The 24,328-nt window shown below is 44.9% G+C and overlaps 2 protein-coding genes across 4 annotated transcripts in view; both read right to left on the bottom strand.

The window, feature by feature from the left end:
* Positions 1–12,131, bottom strand: part of IL34 (interleukin 34) — a 71,523-nt gene extending 59,392 nt beyond the window's left edge. For both annotated transcript variants that reach the window (XM_055413175.2, XM_055413177.2), the window contains exon 1: positions 4,194–12,131. The gene's annotated coding sequence lies outside the window, so the exon portion shown is untranslated. The remainder of the gene's footprint in view (positions 1–4,193) is intronic.
* A 137-nt stretch (positions 12,132–12,268) lies between these two features.
* The window catches only part of SF3B3 (splicing factor 3b subunit 3), a 41,951-nt gene continuing 29,891 nt past the window's right edge, over positions 12,269–24,328 (bottom strand). For both annotated transcript variants that reach the window (XM_055413171.2, XM_055413173.2), the window contains 11 exons: positions 23,814–23,936; positions 22,926–23,080; positions 18,336–18,510; positions 17,463–17,668; positions 17,210–17,366; positions 16,035–16,160; positions 15,411–15,623; positions 14,753–14,851; positions 13,967–14,110; positions 13,246–13,350; positions 12,269–12,865 (listed from right to left, as the gene is read on the bottom strand). In XM_055413171.2, the coding sequence (XP_055269146.2) occupies positions 12,725–12,865; positions 13,246–13,350; positions 13,967–14,110; positions 14,753–14,851; positions 15,411–15,623; positions 16,035–16,160; positions 17,210–17,366; positions 17,463–17,668; positions 18,336–18,510; positions 22,926–23,080; positions 23,814–23,936 (1,644 nt within the window). In that variant the 3' untranslated portion in view covers positions 12,269–12,724. The remainder of the gene's footprint in view (positions 12,866–13,245; positions 13,351–13,966; positions 14,111–14,752; positions 14,852–15,410; positions 15,624–16,034; positions 16,161–17,209; positions 17,367–17,462; positions 17,669–18,335; positions 18,511–22,925; positions 23,081–23,813; positions 23,937–24,328) is intronic.

Genomic DNA, 24,328 nt, shown 5'->3' with positions numbered 1-24,328 from the left:
ATTCAATTCGCTTGCCGCATTCAATTCTTAATCCCTATGAGGCTGTATATTGTCACCCTGCTTATTTAATTTATATGCAGAGTACATCATGAGGAACGCTGGGCTGGAAGAAGCACAAGCTGGAATCAAGATTGCCGGGAGAAATATCAATAACCTCAGATATGCAGATGACACCACCCTTATGGCAGAAAGTGAAGAGGAACTAAAAAGCCTCTTGATGAAAGTGAGAGGAGAGTGAAAAAGTTGGCTTAAAGCTCAACATTCAGAAAACTAAGATCATGGCATCTGGTCCCACCACTTCATGGCAAAGAGATGGGGAAACAGTTGAAACAGTGTCAGACTTTATTTTTTTGGATTTCAAAATCACTGCAGATGCTGATTGCAGCCAGGAAATTAAAAGACGCTTACTCCTTGGAAGGAAAGTTATGACCAACCTAGATAGCATATTAAAAAGCAGAGACATTACTTTGCCAACAAAGGTCCATCTAGTCAAGCCTATGGTTTTTCCAGTGGTCATGTATGGATGTGAGAGTTGGACTGTGAAGAAAGCTGATCACCGAAGAATTGATGCTTTTGAACTGTGGTGCTGGAGAAGACTCTTGAGAGTCCCTTGGACTGCAAGGAGATCCAACCAGTCCATTCTGAAGGATATCAGTCCTGGGTGTTCATTGGAAGGACTGATGCTAAAGCTGAAACTCCAATACTTTGGCCACCTCATGCGAAGAGTTGACTCACTGGAAAAGACTCTGATGCTGGGAGGGATTAGGGGCAGGAGGAGAAGGGGACGACAGAGAATGAGATGGCTGGATGGCATCACCAACTCAATGGACATGAGTTTGAGTGATCTCCGGGAGTTGGTGATTGACAGGGAGGCCTGGTGTGCTGTGATTCATGGGGTCACAAAGAGTCGGACACGCCTGAGTGACTGAACTGAGCTGAACTGATGAGGCATATACTACTTATCCCCCGACACCAAGTTTTAAATGGTAGTGATATACACATAACAACAAATCTTAACCATTTCTAACTGTCCATGTCAGTGGTATTAAGTACATTGGCCGGATGGCATCACCGACTCAATGGACATGGGTTTGAGTAAACTCCAGGAGTTGGTGATGGACAGGGAGGCCTGGCGTGCTGCGATTCATGGGGTCGCAAAGAGTTGGACATAACTGAGCGACTGAACTGAACTGAACTTTGTTGTGCAACCATCACCACCATCTGTCTCTAGAAGTTTTTCATCTTCCCAAACTGAAACTCTAAACCCACTGAACGGTAACTTCCCCATTCCCTCCTTCCCCTGGCTTCTGGCAACCACTATTCTACTTACTGCTTCTACACATTTGACTCCTCTAAGTTACCTCCCATAAGTGCAATCATACAGAATCTGTCTTTCTTTGTCTAGCTTATTTTTGCTTAATATCCTCAAGGTTCATCCATGTTATAGCATGCTCCAAATTCCCTTCCTTGAAGGGAAGATCGAGGAGGCCTGTGGGTGATAAAGCTTGGATGTGGTGAGAGAATCCTGAGCCAGAACGTGGGCATTCTCATGCCACGAGAGACAAGAGGCACCCAGCAAGCTTGACGAGCAGCTGTTCACAGCAGCAAGTCCACATCTCTTTGGCCTTTTAGACTCATCGCCCTGACCTCAACCTTGCTCACTGTAGCTACATCCCCGCTCATCTACCTCTTCACCCTCTTAAGATGGCCCCAAACGGGAAGTCCTGGTTCTCCAGGCGTGGCTATTGATCCTTCCTGGCTGAGACGCACAGCCAGAACTCTCTTGGCAGCTGCTGGGAAACTCCGGAGTACATTCCCAGGATGACTGCAGCCCTGTTCCGGGGTACACCACCGCCCAGCTGTGGGACATGGCTGTCAGATAAAAGTGTGCGGGGTAGTCAGAGCCCAGATGCTCCGGGATTCTCACAGACATAGAGGCCGCCATTCCCAGACTGCCGTGGAGCCTCTGTGGGTCACAGGGTCAGACTGTCCACTGCGGACAGGATGCCTCTTCCTCCCAAGACCAAGTCCAAGACTGGACAGCTACCATGGACAGACAGTATTGCAGGGGTGGGGGATGGGGAGATGTGGCCTGCAGAGACACTTTGCAGGCCCCCAGAAGGAAGGAGCTGGAAGAAACCTGAGTGCCTTAACTCTCACCAGAGGCCGGAGAGAAGAGCCTGGCTCTGAGGATGGCAGAGCTGGACCAGAGCCCCAGAGCCCTGGGCCCCGACTCGCAAGCCAGGCTCCCCCAGGCCAGCTTATCGTGCTCTCCTTCCCCATCCCTGCCTCACAGAGTGTCTTCCCTTCCAAGTGTGGTGCCGTACAGTGCCCAGGCAGCCACTGTCTCCTCTGTCCCGTGGGATGGGCTGTACACCTGTGCCAAGAGCAGGGGGCCTGCATTATGCATCTCTCCCGAGCATCCAGCACCATGAATGATGAGTGTTTGTTGACTGACAATGAAAGCGAGTCTTCTGCCTATCTTTTATGGCTAATTCTGGTACTTTCCCAAAGGCTCTGGAACATGGTCTTGACCTTCCACAGTAATGGGCCCCTAAGTTCCAGCCGCTTGAGCGCTATAATTTCATGTAATTCTATAGCGCAGGTATTAACATTCCCATTTTACAGATGAGGAAATGGACACTCAGAGGAGTCCATTGACTGGGAATTGGTACGGCCAGGATTAGAACCCAGCCTGGGAACATTTCTCTGTGCCTCGATGTGGCCTCCCAGTAACCTACCAGGGTGGAGGACAAAGGTGGGGCCACAGGCTTTGGAGGAATCCTCCACTCTGTCCAGTGACCCCTGAGACCTGCCCTTTGAGGAAGGTGGCCAAGAGATGGGACTGGTGGCATTCAGATCTGATGGCTGGTGGCCAAGAGTCTGGGTCAACTTCAGAGAGAGGCTGATTTGAACTGCTGGTTCCCCAGTGCCCAGTTCACCAGCCTTAGCACGGATTGGGCAAAGTTAAATAAACAAAAAACATCTCTAACAGGAGGCTGAATTAGAAGGGGGTAAGAGGTCAAAAAGATGCCCCTGAGGTGACTGTCTCAATTCTGCCCCGCTTCTAAAACGGCCCAGAGGAAGCTCCGGGTTTGAAAGAGACTTCCAGGGTGCTTATTACGCACCAACAGTTTTACAAATCCTCTCTCTGCCTTTCCTGTACAACTAAGGAGTTTTAAAGTCTATATTCTACATGTGAACTAATTGAAGTTATTAGGTGAGGGTTCAAGGTCAGGCAGCAATGCTTATAAGCCCAGGTTCTCCTGCCTTCGAAGGCCAAGTCTTAACCACTATACTAAACTGCCTCCAGCCCACTTCCTGAAAAATTTAGAGAAAACAAGTTCCCCACCCACTCCCTCATGCCATCACAGTCCTGAAAATCTTATGAATGAGCTGACCCCATGTGTAACATGAGCTGAGCTACAAAAATGTTCTTGCCCTTTATCCGAAGTATTTATTCTGGATGGAGAATAAAATCCAAGGAGAGATTAAAAGAAAAAAAAACTAAAGTTATTTCCACAGAGTTGTCCATAAAAGTTGAATTATTAATCATGAAACACCTGGAAGCAATCTAAACTTCACAACTAAGGGACAAAGGATGCATATCCTGGCAGACACCACATGGACTTAAAAATCAGTTAGTTGGTTTCAATGCAAAGTGCAAAAGCAGAACATTTCATTTTAATTTCAGAATACTGTTGCAACAAAACCAAAGGAAGAAGGCTAACTTATGCCATTTTATTTTTTCCTTTCCTTTAGAGAATTTTAAGTCAATTTCTGATAAGGTAATTCATGTACATAATTCATGCACACAGTAATACATTAAGGTCTAAAAACTAAAGCAATATCCAGTGGAAGAGCCCTCAGTAACCCATGACAACCATTTAAGAATGTGGGTTTGTTGATTTACAAAACTCAGAAGGGAATGTGGAGAGAAATAACTTGCTTTTTAGCTATTTGGATCTGCTTTTTTCCTGCAAAGCTGATGAAATCAAAGGTTTAAAAAAGAAACACAGAGCAGAGAATTCACACCATTTTTCTAAGACATAATTCAGAGCTTCTTGCTGAAACTGTTTTTCAAGTCTAACTCAAATCCCTCTTGCTGTGATCTGTGAAGGAAGCAGCTAAGTTGGGTTTTGGACAAGTCAGGCAAAGAAAACCACGTGAGAGAAATTCAACCACTTTCTTACCTGTTCAAGTACCAAGATACAGTCTTCTAGGGCTTTGCTGGCAGCTTTAAGAGGCTCCAGGGCTTGGAACAGGTACCAAGGGCAGGGGGCAGTGGGTGCCAGGTGAGAAAGGCTGTGGCTTCCCCCAGCCCACAGTCCAGGCTTCCCGGCTGATGGGAAGGGCAGGGAAAGCAGGCCACTGCAACTGATTCAGAAACTGGAGCCAGCAAGGGCGGGGCAGGGCCACGTGGCCCCAGCCTGCCTCAGAGAGTGGAGTAGGAGGGGGCCACAAGCCTGGAGGATCAGCCAGCAGCTCTTCTGACCGAAGGCACCAGGCAAGTTAACAGACCAAGTCTTGGCTCCCAGGCAGGATGGGCTGTTTTAGTGGCCACACCAATCCCTCTCCATAGCACATTTATTCCAACAAGAACCCTTCCTCAAAACTTAACAAAAGTGCAGTGATGTAGTACTGTCTGGACTACACTTGTACACAGGGAACAAACATCACAGGAAGGAAAGGCCTTTGATAAATATCATCAGTGTTGAGGACCAATCAATACCCAGCCCACAGATGGAGACATGAGCCCAGAGAGAGGAGGTGTCTAAACCAAGATCACACAGCCAGAGGGCTTCCTTCTTTCCATGACTCCCGGCCTGTCCTGGTGTAATGCGTGGTGTGGCACAGTATCTGTGGGAGTTCCTGGTGACACAACAGATGCTCAAGCCCATCTCCAAGGACAAGGAGCACTCTCACTTTGCCTGGGGCAGAATGAGAGCCAAGAGCGGTTCTGCCTGCAGTTCTGTGACCACTGAAGGGTGAGCTCCATCTCTACCTAGTTTTCAGAGCAAGGTCCCTGATGTACCTACTTAGGGGTGGGCCAATTCCCCAAGGGAGTCTTGCAAGATCTTAGTTCCCCGGCCAGGATTGAACCCAGGCCACAGCAGTTAAAGCGCCAAGTCCTAACCACTGAACTGCCTGGAATTTCCCTCAAGGAATCCTTCAGCTTCTCTACCACGGGACAAGTAGAGAGCAAGAGATTGGGCAAGGGCTGTGTTCAAAGCATCAAACTATCCAAGATAGTTTGCAGGTTTCCCTGACACAAGCACAGGATCCTTCACTAAGAGGTCCCTTATTTAACATTTAGGATTCCACAGCACCTGGTTTGGGAAACGCTGGGCTAGATATTAGCATGTCTTATTCTGAATGTTAATGCTTGGCACAAGTACTTGTTCAAGAAATTTCTCAAGAAATGGTTTCTCAATTGGACTGACAAAACTGGATTCCTGGTTTGGCCCTGGACTTCCAGTGAGACAATAATGCCTACATTTGGAATGTACTGGGTTGGCCAAGAAGCTCGTTAGGATTTTTCCATGTTACAGAAAAACCGGAACCAACTTTTTGGCCAACCCAATACTATGGTTGACTCCCTACTCCCATCTGCAAGTCAGCAACGATGCTGACCACACCCTAAGTGAAGTCTTGCTGTATTTGTGCCCAGCTGAGTTGAGCAGTCGAGCAGCCCATGGGAGGACAGATGGGGTGAAAGTGATAGGGGTACAGCCACAGGATGGGGCCCTGCAGAAGTCTAGACAAAACTCCTCTGTGCCCTCTCTGGGACCTCGTGCCTTAGAGGGATACCCCTTTCTTTCAAGGCATCACGTATAGGACTGCAGTTCAAGATAGGGGTGGTTTCAGGTCTCCCAAGGCTTTTGGACCCAAGTTCAGTGGCCAAACCTCCTCAGATCCCCAGAAGCTCAGTGGAAAGTACTTGACTGTTACTATGATAACCCCTAGAGGTTGGTCCTTTTTTTTACAGAAAGGAAGCTGAGGCTCAGCTTAGAGACTGGTGAAGCCAAGTCATGTGACTTCAGATCCAGTGTTTTGCTATGGACTTCACTCCCAATTTACACGTGGCAGATGGGATCTGGTTTCGGACGGACTTACGTGAAGTCCCTCTCTCCAGCTGCAGCATCAGCTCCTTAAAGGCAAGAGATTCCTCAGTGGGCCTTGTTACAGCACTACATGCACCCACCCCAGGGACTCATGGTGAATGCTGACACTTTTCACAATCACATCACACCAGCTCACACACATTTTACTCATGACCCCAAATTATTAACTTTGAAAACTCTAATCAAAAGCAGGTCTCATTCCCAGAGATTTTGCTTTACAGAAACAGGTAAATTCTGCTGGGTGGGGCTGTGGGATAAAATTTTGAGGACCAGACTCTAAAAGACAGAGGTGGGGAACTGAGGTGACTTTGACTCAGGGATCACAGCCAAACCTGACTGGGTACTGACAAATCTGCTGGATTTAGACGGTAAGGTGGTGCTGACTTTAGCTTTGTCCTCTCGGGCAAACTTGGTGATTTCTTTTGCTTCATTTTTAACAAGCAGCAATGTTCCCTCAGTCACCTGGAGGCCACCTAGTGATTTCCAGGTCTGATTATTACCAGATTGTTAAACAGACAGATGCCCAGTCATCCCTAGCAGACTAATTTGGGGCAGAACAGATATTGCCACTGCCAACAGGTTCCCTGAGTTAAAATCTTTAGCTGTCTCTGATTTCCCCCGCAAGTCCCAAGGCTGTGACTGTTTCATCTGAGGAAACTAGTGACATGGGCCTTAGGCTTGCTGGCAGTCACCTCACCACCAGACTCAGAGGGACAGAAACTACTTTGTTTTAAAGACTCCTGGGTGCAATAGAGCAGACATTCGAGGAGTTGGCACACAGTACGTGTTCAGGCAACACTGGTGGAATAAATGAATGTAGCACCGTCTTCTAGTAGATTAGGCATGTCTCTTGATGTTGACTTCCAAAGCCTCTATAGAAACAGCTCTTGGTGATGTTGATGCAGAGTGGTGAAGGGGATTTTACTGAGGGCTGTGGAGTCCACATCCACTGACTTCAGTTCAGACTTCATACAAGGTCCACATAGTGGGTTATCAGATCCCCAAATATAAATCAGCCACTGAGGTGCTGAGTTCTACCTACATATACCAGTCATCTGTATCCCTACATTCTTTTTTTGAACATTTCACTTTAGCACCAGAGCTCTGTATATGCCCCTTAAACATATTTTAAGGGTACAATAAGCTTAAAATATTCACATAAAATATTACATACGCAAATGAGCAAGTGGATGATTCATGCAAACACATGCCATTTCTATTTTCAATAGAAACAGAATTTAGGAATTAAAAAGGGAAAAAAAAAAAGTTGAAAGTCAGGTTGATTCATCTGCAGAATTCTCCAAACGTTTCTGGCTTCCCACCAACCTCAAGAGAGGCTGCAGTCGTGAGAGCAGCATGGGTTCTGGAGATGAGAGCTCTCCCTATGAGTAAGTGAACCTCAAGAGCCTTTTCCAGTCCCAGCAGCTGTCTTGCTAGCAATACACTAAAAAAAAAAAAAAATAGATAAAAGCTGACATTCCACCCACAGTCCAATTTGAACCCCCTCCCCCCAAGGAATGTTATTCCTAGCAAAAGATCTTCCAAATGAAACAACATCTGTGGAACCTCTACTCGTGAGGTCAGGGAAACGCTGAGGCAGTTAAAATTTTTTGAGTCCTTTTTTCAGACCCAAGTTGCAGAGACTTAAAGGCAACAGAGTAAGAGCAATCCTAATAACCAAGGGTAAATGCCTTGGTGGGGTGACATTCCTTCTGTTCCGTGGCAGCCTCTAATGTGTGTTCTGCAGAGCAGCAGAGTTCTCCATTTACTGGGTTACACAACTAAACCAAAGGAGTTGGTGTGGTCCCCTTAACACAGATGGAGTTTGCAATGCAGCCTCATCCAATCACTAAAGTTTACTAAAAACTTTCTGTAGGTCCTACAGCAGAAACTCTGAACGAGACAAGACTGGTCTCAACATATTCAAGCCTAATTCTTTGTGTCTGTGATCCTAAAATTCCATTTGTCAGAGTCCTGTTTTGCAGAGAACGAGCAAACTCATGGTCATGCAGAGGAAGCTCAATGGTGACAATTCCTGGATACACCTAAAAACTCAAGCAACAAAATAAAAAAATGAGCAAGTGGGACTCAATTAGACTGTCATACAGCAAAAGAAACAAAGTAAAAGACACCCTATGGAATGGGGAAAATTATTTGCAAGCCAGGTATCTGATAAAGGGTTAACATCCAAAAACATAAAGAACTCATAGACCTCAACAGCAAAAACACAAAAAATCCAATTAAAAAATGGGCAAAGGACCTGAACAGGCATTTTTCTTTAAAAGATACAGGAATGGCCAACAGGAACATGAAAAGATGCTCAACAAAACTAGTCATTAGAAAACTGCAAGTCAAACCACAATATGCAAAACCAGTTCTCACCTGTTAGAACTGGCATGAAGGAAACGAGCGACAAATGGTGCTGGGGATGTGAGAAGGGGCCCTAGTGCACCGCTGGTGGGACTGTACACTGGTACACCACAGTGGCACAGCTGCTGGCACAGCACAGAAAACTCAAAAACTCGAAAATGTGGTGTGTGTGTGTATAGTAAAATACTACTCAGCCATAAAGAAGGAAACCCTGCCATTTGCAGGACTGGATAAATCGTGAGAGCATTATGCTAAAGTGAAATAAGCTAGACACAAGACGACAAATTACCCTGTAACTTCACTTACATACAGAATCTAAAATAACAAATAACAAAACTTAGAAAGATCAGACTTGTGAGGAAAGGAGTGGAGGGGAGAATGGGGGGTCAGGACACTTCAACAAAAAGGTCAGAAGGTGGAGCTTCCAGTTAGAAGAGAAGTAAGTACTAGGGATATAGTGTTCAACGTGATGGCTAAACACTGCTATGTGATATATGTTAAACTTGGCAACAGGTCCTAATAATTCTCTTCAGAAAAAAAATTTTTCATTTTGCCTTTTCAAAAGATAATGAATTAGACTATATATATCAAACCATTATGATGTACACCTTAAACAAACACAATGTTTGTGAATCAGATCAAAACTGGAGAAAAGAAAATCTTTCCAGCTGTGAGAATTCATGAAGAATCAAGTCCAGAGAACATCCCTCAATTATGGCGCTGAAATGCTATCTGCGCATCCTTCAAAGCTCTTGATCTCATTCAGCACCCATCTGAGATGTCAGAGAGGTCCCCAAAGGGTACAGACAGCGAACATGAGACAGTGTAAGGGGAAGAGAACATCACTCTGATGCATCAGGGGTGGGAAGGGGAGGGGTTCCACACCCTCGTTAGCTCCTAAAGGAAAATGGAGGACTTAACCACGCTGATCTAGGCCCACATAGAAAGAGCTCACATGTGGATCAGGAAGAACCTATGTGCTGGGTGGACTGCTGGGTGTTTGAGGCATATGCCCGCATTTTATTGACATCAAACTATTTATCTCTGCGTTATGCACGAGAAGTCAATGGCCTGATCAAAATCATGGATCTAAGCAGAGGCAGAGACTTGATGGAACTCAGGCCTATGAGTGGCCTAAGGGATAATTGTCATGATTAGGAAATTTGGGGAAAAAAATAAACATAGTTTGTACTCCCAAGACACAGTCACCAACATGTTGATTAATGCTGTAACTGAGAAACGAAGACGCTGGACTATGTTCTTCGGGACTTCTGAGCAGCACATACTGCATCTCTCCCTTCTTTCTAAGGCGGGAGCCAAGCTTCCGAATTGTCAGAGGGCTTGCCCAGGCTCCCTTGGCAGATATTCCGCCTAACCAGAGCGAACATGTTGCCTGGTTACTTCACATGTGTAGGCTTCTCCTCCCCTACGAAAATGTCAAGTCCAGCTGAGCGAGGCCTGAGGATTTCTCACATGCTTAGCACAACACTCAGAATGTTAGCTCATAATCTGCTGTCATCTGTAACATTTCCCAGTACACACCCATATTTCTCTGACAATTCCATTCAGCATGTACCATCTTCCCTGGGAACACAAGAGAGCCTTGTAATACACTGGAAGCACAGGAGGATCCAATGTGAAATTCACCCTCGCCTGGCCTACAGGCAGCTCTCAGGTGGGGCAATAATCACATGACCATATACATTCCCTGTTGGATAAGATCTAAAATTAAGATTCAGTTATCATATGCTATAAAATCAGAAGGGCTTCAAATGGCCTAATCCCAAGTTTTCCTCCCCACATTGTTTTCATGAATGAGGTTCCCTTGCTAAATAATTCTCTATGTCAAAGGACCAGGCACAGTTCCTGCCCACCTCTGGGGAGCAGTCTGTGGGTTTATTCCAACAAGCCAATAACAACTTCCCAAAGGAACTAAGAATTCCCCTTTCCTGATATTCCAAAGCCTCCCAAAGCCCCTGTTGTTTACTGGGTTCCTGAGTGCAACCCCCCTGTTGTCTTGCATAGCCTTCAGTGTCCCTAAATATACGTAGTTTCTCCCTCCCCTGGGCTGGACCAATAAACCTCTGTCTACGTGGTCAGAACGACAACAAAAGGGTTGTAATTCCTGATTCTATAAAGTTTTCCTTTCCTTGGAACACTGTTTAATGTTATGTGCCAGCCTGGATGGGAGGGGAGTTTGGAGGAGAATAGATACATAAATATGTATGATTAAGTCTCTTTGCTATTCACCTCAAACTATCATTGTTAACTGGCTATACCAATACAAAATAAGGAGTTTAAAGTTTGGGGAAAAAAAAATTTCCTTTCTTACATGCTGCTACTGCTACTGCTAAGTCACTTCAGTCGTGCCCGACTCTGTGTGACCCCATAGACGGAGGCCCACCAGGTTCCCCCGTCCCTGGGATTCTCCAGGCAAGAACACTGGAGTGGGCTGCCATTTCCTTCTCCAATGTGTGAAAGTGAAAAGTGAAAGTGAAGTCGCTCAGTCGTGCCCGACCCCTAGCGACCCCACAGACTGCAGCTCACCAGGCTCCTCCATCCATGGGATTTTCTAGGCAATAGTACTGGAGTGGCTTGCCATTGCCTTCTCCGCTTTCTTACATAACTGCCTACTATTGTAGGAAGAAGGAGAGGCTGGGAACAAGGAGCTCAAACATCTATGCTGTTTCCCACACTACTGCACATAAATGCCATACAGTCTGACAGGAGACATGGAATGAATGCGGGCCATGGGGAAAATGAGCCCTGGAATCAGGCTTTGCAAATGTAATTCCAAAGTATGGTCTAAGCATACCCATGAGCTAAGTGAGAAAGAAAAGTGTCCGTTAGGGATTCAATGCCTGGCAAAATGAGGTCTCTACTGACCAATCTCATATCAAGCTATGACTGAAGAGATAGACAGTTCCAGGGTTGGAATCAGGAACACTCTGCACTGTGGAACGTCAGCTGAGGGAGGTCACAGATTCTATCAAAGCACGTTCACTCCTGACTCTAATCCGTGCCTGCCAGAATATCTGTCCAATCGAAGTACTGAGCACACACACAGATTAGCGTGTTACTCTTATGAAGCACTCGGAAAGAATGTGACTTGGGCCTCAGTGAAGTTAAGGGACTGCCTGGAATGTTAATGCTTCCCACACAGCTCGACAGGGGAAGGCTTGACAGAGGAATTCTTAAGTGTGAGCTGGAACATTTGAGTCTGGGTCACTTCCAGCCACAACTCCACATACTGAGGGCCTTCCGGAGCTATGTTGAAGACAGCCCCTCTCCAGTCCATTACCCATGTGCCTCTTTCAAAAGTGACCACATGTACTAACTTTATTCCCAAGGGCAGGTTCTTCAGTACTTACTTACTGATCCTTCCCAGGAGACAGATGGCAAATGATTATTTTAAGAACTGTGGAAGTAAAAGGAGCATCTACTAAGAGATGAGGCAGCTGGAATTCAGACCAAATCCTTCACTCTACAGCCTCAAAGTAGAAGGGAAGCAAAATGGAAGAAGGCATCAGCCACCCTTCCTCACTATCCAATGGGAAGAGGTATGGACAACATGATTACCATTGGAGTCCACGCTTCATCTGCATCGCAGCAAAGACTAGAGAAAGTCCAAACACCAGCACAGAGCTGGGAGTGCGAGGCTACAGGGTGGCAGAAGTCCAAGTTGGTTGGAAGCAGGATACTGTTTTCCATCTCAGGCTCAATCTTCCACCTAAATTCTCAACCCCAGAAAAGACACACGAACGCCAGCCACCTCACAAGCTAGGTTTGTATTCCTGTTTAGGTTCCAAAGTGGCAGAACTCCAGGGCTAGACTATAACCAACCTGGTCCGTGCCTCAACTAAGCCCCACAAAGACAACATCATACAAAACTGTATTTACAGGTAAACCAGTTAAAAATTAAAGGTGTGTACAAAAGTAAGCAGAATAGCCAAAAATATCAATGCAGGAAAGCTTTGGGAAAAGGGACACTGTATTCCACACCAGAACCTGGGGGCAATGGGTTATGTACCAGGCAAGGGGAAGTGCAGCAAATCTCAGTGCAAATTTTAGGGGGACCTGTTGCTCCAGGAAAAGAGTGGAAGGGAAGAGCTACTAGCTTCAACATTACAAAGTCTTAATTATCACCACCCTTCTTCTGCCACAGAGATTCACAGCCACATGGTGAGGGAAATAAAGTCTCTGATAAGCCCCACGGGAAAAGGAAGAGCTTAGAAGGCATAGCGAGTCCGGATGTCCTCAAGCTTCTTGGACACCTCAGGTGGGGTTCGGTCCAGTTCTTCAGAGACGTTCTTTTGTTTGTTGGGCTCCATGGAGTTGAACTGTTCACAGAGATCTCCATCAATCACATTCTAAGACATGGAAAGATGGGAGAGGAAGAAAAAGGTGAGGTGCCCAAAGAAAATGGCACATGCTAAAGCAGCAACTGCCAGGCAAGGTTTTTTTTCTCCCTCAGATATCTGAACTCCAGTTAAAGAGCCAGGAACACTATTCAAAATTGACTGAGCAAAACTGGGTGAAAGCTCTTCTCTGGCTATGGTCTGTCCTGAGGGAAGAGGTCTCTGAATATCACTAACTATTCTGCTTCCATTACTGCCTCCATAAATCCATCCCCACAGTGCTCCTTCATTCAAGACTCTGCTGATTTTTAAGGGTGGGAGGCCCAAAGACAAGACTGGTTAAATGGGCTGAGAATACCCCTTTCCAACCCGAGTTTCCAAGAAAGACCTACCTTAACAGGGAAATAGTAGGAACGAAAGCTGAGGTGGTCGCGCCCACAGAGAGGAGGGTGCTCAGACCGGAGGTGCATTTCTACATGCTGGAAGAAGTCATGGTCCTGGTGGAAAAAAACAAAGAATCGATCACTAAAGAAAAAAGAGTTCAACTACTAGTCTACGGTTTCCAAAAGCACAGTGAACAGACAGGCCATTGATTTTTATCACCCAAGCAGATGTGAAATAACTGTTCCTCATGACCACAGGTTTCCTACTACACCAAGATAGCTAAAACCTAAATGAAAACCCCTTTGTATTTGCGGAATATGAGAGAAAACACCATATGCAAAGAGTGGTTTGTGAAGTCAGATTCCTAATCCCATCTTCCTTGGCTACAACTACATAAACCAAATTTAGCCAATCCCAGAGTTGACCCTCAGAAGCATTAAGTACCCAGTCCACATCACCCCATCTGGTGTGGTTCTGGGGCTTCAACCCCTGACTACCCTATAGTCACATCAGAAAACTGAACCAAACCATGGCATGGTATAAACATCAATGACTTTCCCCAAGGGAGAAAGTCAAGATTCCTTTCTCCCAGATACTCCTATTACCTTACAAAAATTCCACAACATTCCTAGTTGCATATGGACACAAACTGGACTGCCCTCTTAGGCTGATTTAACACTAAGGAACAACCCGAGGAATGAAAAGCCAGAGGAGTGTGGAAGATGTTACCTCATGGGATGTGAATGGGACAAGGATGCCAATGCCTCCTGACAAGGTGGTATAGACAAGCGATTCTGAGCCTCCAGGGATCAGCGTGGTCTTCTGTAAGGAAAGCACTGTCTCGCCCACGTGATAGTTCATTATCACTTCTGCCTGCAAGTCAAAACCAGAGAAGTCACTATGTGTGCCCTCAGGAGACTGTTCTAGATTCCCAAGAGCAAACGGCACTTCCAAAGGGCAGATTTCACAACCTTGATAAATTCATAAATTATTAAAATTTAAACATACTTTAAAATGTTCTTAGAATAGAGTTTAATACATTCACAAACATGCTGAAGGTAAATAATTTCTGATTTATAACTGAAAAACATTTTTGTTAAATATCAAGTTTGCAAAAAAGGAAGAAACAAGGAAAGTTTAAAAAACTGCAATCTATAGGCTTGCCTTCTAAAGTAAAATGGATCTATTTTTACAGAGCTACAAAAGAAAATATCTACAGAAGAGGAAAGCCCAGGACATACTGCAGAGAAGAGCTGGTTAGTATCCTGAGTGAACCTGTGCAACCAAGGAGCCCACTATGCACCGAAGAAATGTACAAAGCTAAAATGTCTCAGAAAAATGTGTTCTACCATAAAAACAGGAGGGTGACTTGGGTATCTCGTGTCAAAGCCTCCATGCACGCACAGTCGTGTGCACTGTGGATGAGACACTAAAGAGGTGTGTCCGTGGTGAAGGTCCTGACGAACGGGCTGTGCAGGCTGATGCCCCTCCTTGGGGCCGCTTCTGCAAGCCTACCTTCTGAGAGGCCCCGTTGAGCAAGCCCCGGTCCCACAGGGCTTTGTTTCCAGTGGGATCCTCGTCCACTTCATCATTGGTGTTGGGTGGGAGCCGCACCTAAAATGAAGAGACACAAATCACAGAGCTGGGTTCTGTCTGCACTGACTAACCTTGGTCACCAAGCAGCAAGTCTGCCCCAGGTCCCTGCAAGCAAACCTTGGGGTAGTGCATTTGGCAGACCTGAGCCAGCACCTGTTCTGGTGGTGTCCAGTGAGGGAGAAACTCAAGAGCTATTTAAGAAAATCCAGACTGGGCTTTAAAAGCTAAGTCAAGGGTGAGGAGAGACGCTCAAGAGGGAGAAGACAATAAGTATAATTATGGCGACTGGTTTGTACGGCAGAAACCAACACAACACTGTAAAGCAAGCTTCTTCCAATTAAAAAACAAAATACAAAGATAACCCCAAATTCTGGCTATCAGTCCTCAGCTCAAACTAAATCTATCATCATTTGGTCAACTTGCATGGGGAAGAAGACGGTGAACAGCAGGACGGGGGCAGAGGAAGCTAAAAGAATTTTATACCCATTTTTACTTTCCAAGTTAGAGATTACAGTATTACTGCAAATTGGGCCATTTTTTTCATACATCACTGTAACCCAAGTAAACATCAACTTACCACACAAATGTTGCCAAACTTGTCTGCCCCAGCCACAGTATCGTAGTCAAGGAGACTAGCTGTGGTCACCCATCGCGGGTAGGTATCATCAGCAAAGATGATGAGCTGATTCTCATTACGCTTGTAGCGAACCCAGATGAAACTTTCCTGGACATCAGATACAATTACCCTGTGTCCAATTGTCTGGATCCCAGAGATGTAGTTGGCGATATGCTGGGAAAAACAAGGACAGCAAGGTGTAACTGTGGGGTGCAGAATCTATAGGAAAAGTCCAGGTTACCCTGACTGCAACATACATAGGGTCTAAAGAATGGCACACCCCAAAGAACAGCAGTCAGCAAGAAATTCCTAGAAGGTGGGAAAAACAGCTAACTGGTTTTAACGTGGTGGAAAAATACGCTTAACTGTCAGTTAAACTCCTCACAGATACAAGCAGCACAGAAATCTGGCTCTTAAAGAAGTCAACAAACCTACCTACTCTTCCCCTTCTCAAGCGCCTGACTGTTAGCCCAGGAAGACAAAGATGGCCCAGATACAGACACGATTCTAGCAGCTGCTGTCCACCACCTTGCTCAGGTCTCCTTCCTCACAAGCTACATCTGGACCCTCCACCAACGCAGTTACCTTGTTCTCACACTTGCGGAGTAACTTCTTCTTTCCGAGGTCATAGACTCGCAGAAGTTTCCCCACACCAATCAACACTCTCCCTTGGAATGGGGCAATAGCAGCAGGGACCTCTTCCACGGGAGTCTGTGAGAGGAAAAACAGGTGATGCAGCTGTTTTCAACACACACAGCCATACTCCCTCAACCCCAAATGACTTTTACAGGCATCTGTGAAGAAGACAGACAATGAATGATCATCTTCTGCTCATCAGAGAAAATAAACCCACACATATAACCAACAGTCCCTATGAAATGGGGTGTTTGGGTAAACAGATCAGAAACACTCCATTTTGGCAAGTGGATCAACGAATGCCACAGGTGAAAAGAAGTCCCAGTACCTGATGAACACTGCCCCAGAGCCGATGCTAACTGAAGTGGCACCATTAACTGAAAGTGAAGCCTCAGTATCAGAGAAGTGACTGGGGCGTGTGGAGGGAGGGGAAAGGAGTGCTAGAGACAAGTCACATCTTGGCTGTAAAGGAGACACAGTGACTTTAGCACAAAGAAGGCTCTGTGAAACAGTTATTTCCTACAGTAACATGCCCCTTGTGGGAGGCCAAGAGAAATCACATTCATGTGCTGTCAGTGTAGAAGAGAGATTAAGAATTCCTTAAAAAAAAAAAAAAAAAAAACCACACATACCATGACCTTAATTCTGTAAAACTGCTGAATTTTGGTCACAAATGGCTGCCCACTTAGTAAGACACGAAAATACGGGGCTCGTTCATTATGCATCTGTTCCTCTTAGAGGGCGTTAGCACACAGGCCCCCTGGGACAGCAGGCAATGGCGCTTCACTGGAGCATTTTCCACGTGCCACTAAGAGATGGGTCAGAAAAGACCTGATCCACGACTGATACAAAACTGGTTAAGTCTAAAGGACTTAGGGGCTTCTCAGGTAGCTCAATGGTAAAGAGTCTGCCTGCCAACATGGAAACGCGGGTTCAATCTTTTGGTCAGAAAGATCCCCTGGAAAAGGAAATGACTACCTAATCCAGTATTCTTGCCTGGAAAAACCCATAAACAGAGGAGCCAGGTGGGCTACAGTCTGTGGGGTCGCAGGAGTTGAACACAACATCGAGACTAAACAACAAGTAGGACTAAAGGTCCAGGAAAGCCACTGTCTGGCTCCTACCTTGTGCAAAAACTCCAGTTTTTCCCCGTTGTTCACGAGCTTGTAGGTATAGACAAAGCCCCCAGCGACAGATCGGGGGTTCAGTATCAGGTCTTTGGCTACGCCCACCAGCACATACCAGTCGTCGCCAGTGTTGGAGAACCTGCACACAGCCACGCTGCATTTTCAAAGAAAGAATCAGGAGTCAGGCATTAGGCAAAGCCCAGAGAATTCCCATTCCAGTCTTCAAAACTGCATGGTCAGGGCCCCTTACCTAAAAGCGGCTTCATTCTGTTCCAGCTGGACAAGATCCAATGTGTTCCCCTGAATAGGATTCATCACACGGATCACAGAGGCCCACTGCCCACTGCCAGCCTTAGGAGCCCCAAAAATGGACTCGGGGAGGTTTTCATTGAGGAATGCTGCTGCCATCTCTGCGGCCAGCTCTCGCTCATCCTCCCCTGCTGCTTCTACCATTTCCTGAAATTCAAAGAACCAAGGAAGAGTTGGTGCGTTCAGAGGTGGGTGCTGGGTGAGAAATGGACAAGTGGTCAAACAAGAACACCTCCAGGGGGTGTTCACAATACACAAAGCAGCAAAGTCTGTCCACCAAAATCATTAGTCCCCAAAATGAAGATCAAAGGGAGAGGTGTACAAACAAGGGGAAAAGATCACTAAGGGGAAACTAAAATCATCAGCCGTGGTGAACACTTGAGAAACGTGAAGATGAAGACTGACTGCTTCCTCTCTTCTGGGCCAGATACAGTTTTACACAGTGGGGACGCTCTGTTTTTTGCTGGGAAATAATTTCTGGAAGGAGATGGTGTTGTGAGGAATACAAAAAATGTCTTCTTTGGGCCCAAATCCAGGAAAGATATAACACAGGCTATTTTGGAAGTTCCAGGACAGAAGAACTGTTCCAGAGAAGTAGTTCAATACTGAATAAATCCAGGGTAATGTTTTAGTCCTAAGTCACAAGAAAGCCACTAAAACACAGAGGACTGTGGCAAAGGGCTCTGTTTGAAGGACCCAAAAAGACTTTGGATCTTTAGATAGAACAAAGGCATTAGACATCAATTACACAGAGGTTTAAACACGATTTCACAAGTCCACCTTTTTATTGAACCCTGAGGGTCAACTGCATTACCTCTGCCATCTGCTGCTTCCTCTGAGCTTTAGTGGCCTCAGTGTAGGCATTGTGGTCAGTCTCAATGATGATAAGGTTGTTACTTTCAGGATGGATGACGAATTTCCTGGGTGTGTACTGCAATGGAAAGGCTACTTGATTGAAGACAGCACCCAGCTTCTCCAACGCCAAAATCCTACGGCAAAAGGCAAGGAGTTAAAAGGTCACCCACTCAGGACCAAGAAACTGTTGAAAGGGTCAGTAAGCAGTCACAGGTCTAACATCAGCACTGGGGAACATGAAACAATACCCTTCTCATCTAGAAGATTACGCACAAGAGACAGGAGATCTGCGAAGGGCCTTTACCTCAGCAACAGCCATCTCTGCTCAGTGATTCCAGTTTCCCCCAGGAAAACTTCCATTGGAACCCTCAAAGATTTGTTTTATGCCTCCAATGATAAAGAGATAGTGAAAAGTTAAAATCTCTTCTTGCACTGCAGTTACCCGAACATATGTGATATGTGTGTGCCTGTTCCATAGAATAAAGTGAATGCCATCCTGAAAAAACTCACCTAGGCTTTAGGAAACCCAAACAATGCAGAAAGAGATGGCAAGTATGAGATCTACAACCTTTGTCAAGTGGAAAGAAATGTTCATAAGTCAAATTATATGCAAAATAAGCAGAACCCAGATGCTCTTAAAAATAAAGACACTTCAAAGTGCTGAAAGAAAAAAAACAGCTAATTAAGAATCATTTAAAAAGCGTACATTACAAAAACCAGAACATTTTCTAAAAGACTACGATTAACAACATTCCAGAGCTTATCTGGTGGGTCAGTGGTAAAGAACCCACCTACCAATGCAAGAGACATGGGTTTGAACCCTGTGGTCAGGAAGATTCCCTAGAGAAGGAAATAGCAACCCACTCTAGTATTCCTACCTGGGAAATCCCATGCACAGAGGAGTCTGGCAGGCTATAGTCCATGGGGTCAGAAAAGAGTTGGACACGACTTAGCAACTAAACAACATTCCACTCCCATAAATACCCAAAATACTATAAGGGGGTAATGAGCAAGGTTCATTTCTTTGAAGACATAAATCAAATACTTTACCAAATTCAGACTTAAATTGAAGAAAGTGGAGAAAACCACTAGACCATTCAGCTATGACCTAAATCAAATCCCTTATGATTACACACTGGAAGTGAGAAATAGATTTAAGGGACTAGATCTGATAGACTGCCTGAAGAACTATGGACGGAGGTTCGTGACATCATACAGGAGGCAGGGTTCAAGACCACCCCCATGAAAAAGAAACGAAAAAAGCAAAATGGCTGTCTGAGGAGCCCTTACAAATAGCTCTGAAAAGAAGAGGAGCGAAAAGCAAAGGACAAAAGGGAAGATAGACCCATTTGAATGCAAGAGTTCCAAAGAATAGCAAGGAGAGATAAGAAAGCCTTCCTCAGTGATCAGTGCAAAGAAACAGAGGAAAACAATAGAATGGCAAAGACAAGAGACCTCTTCAAGAAAATTAGAGATACCAAGGGAACATTTCATGCAAAGATGGGCTCAATAAAGGACAGAAATGGTATGGACCTAACAGAAGCAGAAGATATTAAGAAGAGGTGGCAAGAATACACAGAAGAACTATATTAAAAAGATCTTCACGACCCAGATAATCACGATGGTGTGATCACTCACCTAGAGCCAGACATCCTGGAATGTGAAGTCAAGTGGGCCTTAGAAAGCATCACTACGAACAAAGCTAGTGGAGGTGATGGAATTCCAGTTGAGCTATTTCAAATCCTAAAAGATGATGCTGTGAAAGTGCTGCACTCAACATTCCAGCAAATTTGGAAAACTCAGCAGTGGCCACAGGACTGGAAAAGGTCAGTTTTCATCCCAATCCCTAAGAAAGGCAATGCCAAAGAATGCTCAAACTACCGCACAGTTGCAATCATCTCACACGCTAGTAAAGTCATGCTCAAAGTTCTCCAAGCCAGGCTTCAGCAATACGTGAACTGTGAAATTCCAGATGTTCAAGCTGGTTTTAGAAAAGGCAGAGGAACCAGAGATCAAATTGCCAACATTCACTGGATCATCGAAAAAGCAAGAGAGTTCCAGAAAAACATCTATTTCTGCTTCATTGACTATGCCAAAGCCTCTGACTGTGTGGATCACAATAAACTGTGGAAAATCCTGAAGGAGATGGGAATACCAGACCACCTGACCTGCCTCTTGAGAACCCTGTATGCAGGTCAGGAAGCAACAGTTAGAACTGGACATGGAACAGACTGGTTCCAAATAGGAAATGGAGTACGTCAAAGCTGCATATTGTCACCTTGCTTATTTAACTTATATGCAGAGTACATCATGAGGAACACTGGGCTGGAAGAAGCACAAGCTGGAATCAAGATTGCCGGGAGAAATATCAATAACCTCAGATATGCAGATGGCACCACCCTTAAGGCAGAACGCGAAGAAGAACTAAAGAGCCTCTTGATGAAAGTGAAAGAGGAGAGTGAAGAGGTTGGCTTAAAGCTCAACATTCAGAAAACTAAGATCATGGCATCCGGTCCCATCACTTCATGGCAAAGAGATAGGGAAACAGTGGCTGACTTTATTTTTTGGGGTTCCAAAATCACTGCAGATGATGACTGCAGCCATGAAATTAAAAGACGCTTACTCCTTGGAAGTTACAACCAACCTAGATAGCATATTAAAAAGCAGAGACATTACTTTGCCAACAAACGTCCGTCTAGTCAAGCCTATGGTTTTTCCAGTGGTCATGTATGGATGTGAGAGTTGGACTGTGAAGAAAGCTGATCGCTGACGAATTGATGCTTTTGAACTGTGGTATTGGAGAAAACTCTTGAGTCCCTTGGACTGCAAGGAGATCCGACCAGTCCATCCTAAAGGAGATCAGTCCTGGGTGTTCATTGGAAGGACTGATGCTGAAGCTGAAACTCCAATACTTTGGCCACGTGATGCGAAGAGCGGACTCATTTCAAAAGACCCTGATGTTGGGAGGGATTGGGGGCAGGAGGAAAAGGGGACAACAGGATGAGATGGCTGGATGGCATCACTGACTCAATGGACATGAGTTTGGGTGAACTCCAGGAGTTGGTGATGGACAGAGAGGCCTGGAGTGCTGTGGTTCATGGGGTCGCAAAGAGTCGGACACAACTGAGCAACTGAACTGAACTTACCAACATGTGAGTTAAAAAAAAAAAAATCAACTGCTAAACAGTAAAGACTGTCATTCTGCAAGAAAAAAAAAAGAGAAAATATCTGCAAATCATGTTATCTGATAAGACAACTGTATACAGAATATAAGAATAACTCTTACAATTCAACAATAAAAAGACCAATAAATATAATAATAACCCAGTATACCTCACCGATGAAAATGTAAAATGGTATAGCCACTTGGGAAAGCAGCATAGCAGTTTCTCAGAAAGTTAAAACAGTTACTAGCAATTCCATTCTTGCAGGTATACACCCAAGAAAAAAGAAAATATACACACAAATAGATCCTTGTACAGGAGTGTTCACAGCAGCATTACTCCTAATAGTCAACAGTGGAAGTGAGTGGTTCTGACAGTAAGTACGATGACCAGTGGTGTTTAAACTGTTCCCAAGAATTCTGCTTACATGTTTCACATGCAAGACACACAGCACACAGCAGCCTTCCCTGATTTTGTTCTGGTGGGGGAAGCTCTACTGCTTTAAAAAAAGAAGTTTGAAAATTTTCAGCACTGTCAAAATTTATAGGAATCCAGGAGATCACACACGTTAATAAAACAACTAAAGAACCCATGGATGAGGCTAAGACTTAACAGGTAGAGATGTGTGAGAAGCATTCCAAGAACAAGTGCAGAGATAACAAACCAGGAAGGAACATAGGGAGGTGTGTAGGGAGAACAATTCTGCTGGAGCAAAAGGTACCCAAAGATGCTGAAGCTTAAAAACAGAGAGAACGGTGATGATAAAGTTCCTGAAAGCTTCTACAAACAAATCTGGGAGTTCACCTGACTAAGTAATAAGTGATTGATATACCAAGAGGCCAGAGTTCCATTATAAACAACCAATAGTTTTAACTAGAACATGTGAATAACATTGGTAAACCACATTAAAGGGTTAAAAAAGAAAACAAAACCAACCACCAAAATTTGACAAAGTCAGAACTGACTAGGTCATCTTCTATTTTGCAATACAGACAGTGATCACTCCAATGTGATCAGTATAAATAATATGTCAACCAGAAAAGATCTAAATTAATTTTGAGGTCAATATATAAGATATAACACTGCAAATGCAAGACACAGTGAGAAAAGACAATCAGTGATCCAACAACACCTGCTGTAACACTGATTCAACAGCACGGCCCTGGAAAACAAGAATCTTACATCTCAGAGACTGAACTACATTGCCAAATACGAAAACATGGCCTCAAAGTCTTTATAGAAGCTAAAACTCCCACACACTGAAACCTGGCTCCAGGTACTCAAATCCCGAGCCAATGAAGGTTTCAATTACAACATGCCGGTCCCAGGGCAGAGCTGACTCTCCGCGAGCCTCTCACGGGGCTTCAGCTGTGAGGCTCTCTCACCTCAGGGTATTGGTGGAGATGGCCACAATGCCCTCAGGGCACTGTTCAGAGGCGAAGCCAGAGGCAAACTCCAGGGTCTCATAAGACAGGGGCGTGAGATGGAAACGAGACTGATAAGAATAGCTCAACCATGAGCGGCTTGACATGGCCAGCACCTGAGGAAATAAAAAAATCTCCATTAAGCTGGGGAAAAGCCCAAACAAACATGGTATACTAACCCAATTACCCTGTCCCCAGATTTCAGCGTGAGAAATATCCCAAGGAATTTAAGAAACCTAAAAGGCTACCTTAAGAAAAAGAGGTCTAGAGAAGAGTTAATACAGCTTGGTATTTGCTAAAAGTGCTGGCTACTAGCCAGATGACACAGCAATCACTCAATGCCCGAGCCCCGGACAATGTGTGTAAAGTGAGAATACTAACACAAAGCCGGAGAGCTGCAAGAACTCAACTGCAGTAACAAGTAAAGAACAAGCAGGGCACTCAGCAACACTGATGTTCCTAACTACAAAGAATGCAATGTCTCCTGGCCTCTTTCACATTACACAGTAAGTCACAATCCCTATTCCAGGTTACTCCTAGGTAGTGGCATCCTACATGGGAGGTCTCCAGCTAACTCTCTGTTCACTCCATTTGCTCAGCCTCAGGGCTGAAGGGATCAATATTCAAACTCACCTATAACCTAATCATGGCACAGTGCCATGGCACCTCAGTTAAGCTCTAAATTAAAGGACTCAAGATTTCCTGCATGAAGGAACCAAATCAAGATAAAGCTAATGTCCAACAAACTAACTACAACACTGGTGAATTACTGACAGCAAGCTTTACACCACAGGGCTCAGGTGATGCCACTAACATCCAAAAACACTCTCTGCCCCTTTCATTACTTACTGCCTCCTGGCCTTGCATCCGGACACGGAAGAGTTTCACAGGACGGGACCCCAGGTACCTAGTGCGGGTGTCAGACAGGTCCCCAGTGACAGGGTCCAGGACAGTTCTCAGCAACACACCATTCTAATGAAAACGAGAGAGGCGGTTAAGGCCTACCCATGATGGAAGCTTCTTTAGCTACCCTATTTCAGCTGGAAGAAAATAACTAGGTGGTTTAAATATATAGTCATCAGCTAGCCATTCATTCATTTTCCTAAACCACTGACTCAAATAGTTACTGAGCATTTACTAAGTGAAAAACAGTTTCCTTTCACCATATATCCTTAAAATTTTTGACCCTTTATGTTAGACCCTTTACATTTTAAGACACATGTACAGATTAATATACCCATGCCTATTGTGGTTTCTAAATACCACTTTCCTTTAAAAAAAAAAAAAAAATGAATCCTGAAAGAAATGGCTTATTCCAGTCTGAAGCAAGAATGTTCCAGATGTGTGTGGAGCACTTTCTTGTG

Source organism: Moschus berezovskii, chromosome 22 (genome assembly GCF_049115385.1).
Source record: "Moschus berezovskii isolate FMDL1 chromosome 22, NW_MosBer_1.0, whole genome shotgun sequence".
Lineage (NCBI taxonomy): Eukaryota > Metazoa > Chordata > Mammalia > Artiodactyla > Moschidae > Moschus > Moschus berezovskii.
Note: the sequence above shows the minus strand (reverse complement) of the source record. Positions and strands in the feature narration are given on the sequence as shown.